The 3,148-nt window shown below is 40.2% G+C and overlaps 1 protein-coding gene across 2 annotated transcripts in view; it reads right to left on the minus strand.

Annotated features, from left to right (window-relative positions):
- Positions 1-12: 12 nt before the first annotated feature.
- The window catches only part of pxnb (paxillin b), a 19,638-nt gene continuing 16,502 nt past the window's right edge, over positions 13-3,148 (minus strand). The window contains exons 7-11 of one of the 2 annotated variants that reach the window (XM_032517224.1): positions 3,062-3,148; positions 2,764-2,937; positions 2,590-2,671; positions 2,297-2,445; positions 13-2,174 (exon numbers count right to left, since the gene is read on the minus strand). The exon at positions 3,062-3,148 is cut by the window's right edge and continues 75 nt beyond it. In XM_032517224.1, the coding sequence (XP_032373115.1) occupies positions 1,908-2,174; positions 2,297-2,445; positions 2,590-2,671; positions 2,764-2,937; positions 3,062-3,148 (759 nt within the window). In that variant the 3' untranslated portion in view covers positions 13-1,907. Of the gene's footprint in view, positions 2,175-2,296; positions 2,446-2,589; positions 2,672-2,763; positions 2,938-3,061 lie in introns of those variants that run through there. The other variant, XM_032517223.1, reaches the window with a different exon arrangement.

The raw sequence follows: 3,148 nt of genomic DNA on the forward strand, positions 1-3,148 counted from the left end.
CTTTGTATAACATTTTAATAGCAAAACAGAATTTATTTGCGTAATCAGACTAGAAGTGAGGAATCTCACTGTTAACTACCGACATTCAGAGGGAAAAGGGAAAAAAAAAGTGAACAGACAAAAACAATTTGAAGAAGGTATGGCTTTGGTTAAATAACACTGCTAAATTGATTCCAAAAGACAATTGTTACATGATATCTTAAATAGAGAGAGAAAAGATTTAAGGCTCTAGAATTCCCTGAACAAGACAAAAGGCCCGATATATGTGCTGTCATGATTCCATGTACAGACCCAACCCGGTGGTCATACAGTAGATGCTACTCAGATGCTGAGGGAAACGAGTCATCAACAGACCACCGGGCTCTCTTTTTTTTCAGTGGACTCACAGACTAATAACATGAAAACATAACTGTGAGCTAATGATCTATTATCAATATTTTGCTGAATTTGCCAGTGTTATTAGACATGGTACTGATACAATGGCACAGACAGCCTGTTACTTCAGAAAGACGTGCTGATGCTGAGATACAAAGTTGTTAATGCACAGTTGAATAGTCATTGCAATATCACAGACACACTTCCTTGCATTATGTACTTCTCTTTTCAAAATAGTGAACATTCATCAGCTTCTCAATACAGTAATGACACCAAAAAATATCACGGTATCTTTGCTTTGCCTTCCCAGCAGCCCTCTCCCTCTTTGAATGAGTGGTTATTAAACACATGTACATGCTAAGCATGCCAGCACTTTGCTTACAATGTAGCTGCATTGGATATTTACAGAAAAACTTCTCAGAATGTACCTAGAAACAGTAATGGTAGTGAACAATATGCTCCCAATATCTTTGCGTGATTCCAATTCACTGTAAGAGGCAACTGCAAGAATCGGTTCAGATCGGTTTCTCTTTTCTTCTGTGAAATCACAAGGAATGATTTGGCAGAGGGTCGTTCAAACATATGTAACAGAATGATTACACTGCAGCTACACTGTGAAAATATTCATCAATGCATAGGTTCTGATTTTGGAAACTGTACAATTGATTCACTGAGTTCAAACTCCGACACATAAAATCTTTATATATGCGTCTTTTCTTGCACCTGTAAAAGTGTAAGTGTAAGACACTAGATTTTTCACTCATACAAAATAATTGTGAATGCTGATGATGCCCATTTTCCATTGCTATAGTGATGTCATGGGTCCATCCATCTGCTCAGTCCAACTTTAAACCAAGAACCTTCTACCCTTGTGTTGTGAAAACAATAGGTCACCTGCTTTCTGCTAGCATTTTCAGATTTTTACGTTTCTTTTTTTTCACCATGGTTTCTAAAACGACACGCTCAACCAGTGAGCAACAGTGTCAAAACACACTCTACAGTGTTCAGTAACATTTCACTCCCATCTAACAAAATAAAAACTTAAAAGATTGGAAAACACAAATATGCAAATTACAAAAAAAGGACAGCTTTTTGTCTGTTGAAAATATCCAACACATTTCAGGGGATTAAGATAAAACCTTACTTATATGGATATCAGTGTTGATTTGGAGAAAAAAAAACAAAAAAACTTGTAATGTCACTTTTGGAGTATCTCTGCGTCACACTTGGGTGTACTCACCCACTCAGAACCTATAAGAGCTTCAAAAATGCATAGCTGTCAGTCTGAAAAGGGGATGTTTTTCCAACTGTAATGACAAGCTACAAGTATTTCATTCTGGAAGAGACCGTATGCTGCTTCAACCACATGCACATACCTAATCCATACACACTCAATGTCACCATCAGAATACAGACAACCTTCTTTGAGATTGACACAAACACAATTCACCCCATCCTTGCGTTTCCTGTGCTAAAGATGCTTTAGACACTTCCTAAGCCTTGACCCATAACTGTTAAAACATCCGAACTCCCTAACTGAACAGCTTGACGAAGCAGCCATGGCAGTAGGGTTTGTCGTTTTGTTCTTTAAAGGTGCCTTTGTTGAGTTGTTTCAGGCAGAAGGCACAGACAAAGTGCTCTGGGTGGAACTTCTTGGACATGGCTGTGATACAGCGGCCCGTGATGGGCTTCTGGCAGCCGGAGCAGAGGGAGCCTCGGCGCTCGTGGTAGTGTACTTCACAGTAGGGCTGCCCATCATGCTCAAAGAAACTTCCATTCACAAACGGGGTGAAGCACTCCTGGAAACAAAGACAAGAGGAAGATGCTATTATTCTTATACGTGCACTCGCGCTAAACTCCGGTGCATGAAAGACAAATGAAAAAAAAAAACAATAGAATGATAGACATGCAAGCTACAAACCCTGCAAACAAAACACTCGGGATGCCAAAGGCTGTTCAGTGCTGAGATGTAGTTCTCCAGAATGGCTCTGGCACAGCCGCCACATTTTGGTGCAAACATGTCAAAGTAATCCTTCCTGCAAAAAGCTTTTCCATCCTTTTCATGAAAGCCTTCATAGTAGAAACAGAAAACAGATTTTTTTTTTTATAAATCAATTACAACAAAATGCAAACAGAAATTATTGTTTATAGTACTGTGTGTGTACTGTACATATAAAATCAATAGTTAAAATTCAATGCAACAGATCACAATACCCTCTGGGCCAAAGAAGGATCCACACTGAGCACAGAAGAAGTGTTCAGGATGCCATGTCCTGTCCAGCGCCGTCACAACTTTCTGAACAGAACAATGACAACACTTATCGGTTGACGTACTGTAATCTACAACAGACATGACCACATTACGTAAAGCAGTGTGCAGTGACTCACATCCAGTATGGGCCCGTTGCAATAGTAGCACCGTGGGGAGAACAAGTTGTGGTAATCTGTCTCGCAGTACGGCTGTCCTTCACGCTCAAAGAAGTTCCTGGAGCCTATCTCCTCCTGACAGTGTGTGCACACAAAGTGTTCAGGGTGCCACGTGCGGCCCATGGCAGTCACCACCTGGACAAACAGAAAAGTGGATTGTGCATTTAGTGCATTATGCAAACTCTATAAATGATTAGATTGATCATGCGTTTATATTTACAAATGTTTTATCTTTAAAATAAAAAATAAAGCCTCTCACCTGTCCCACAATTGGTTTACAGCAGGCTCCGCAAACTCCTTTGGCTACCGTCTGCACACCCAGTTTGTTGAGGTCAGACTGCAGGCT

Source organism: Etheostoma spectabile, chromosome 5 (assembly GCF_008692095.1).
Source record: "Etheostoma spectabile isolate EspeVRDwgs_2016 chromosome 5, UIUC_Espe_1.0, whole genome shotgun sequence".
NCBI classification, from domain to species: Eukaryota; Metazoa; Chordata; class Actinopteri; order Perciformes; family Percidae; genus Etheostoma; species Etheostoma spectabile.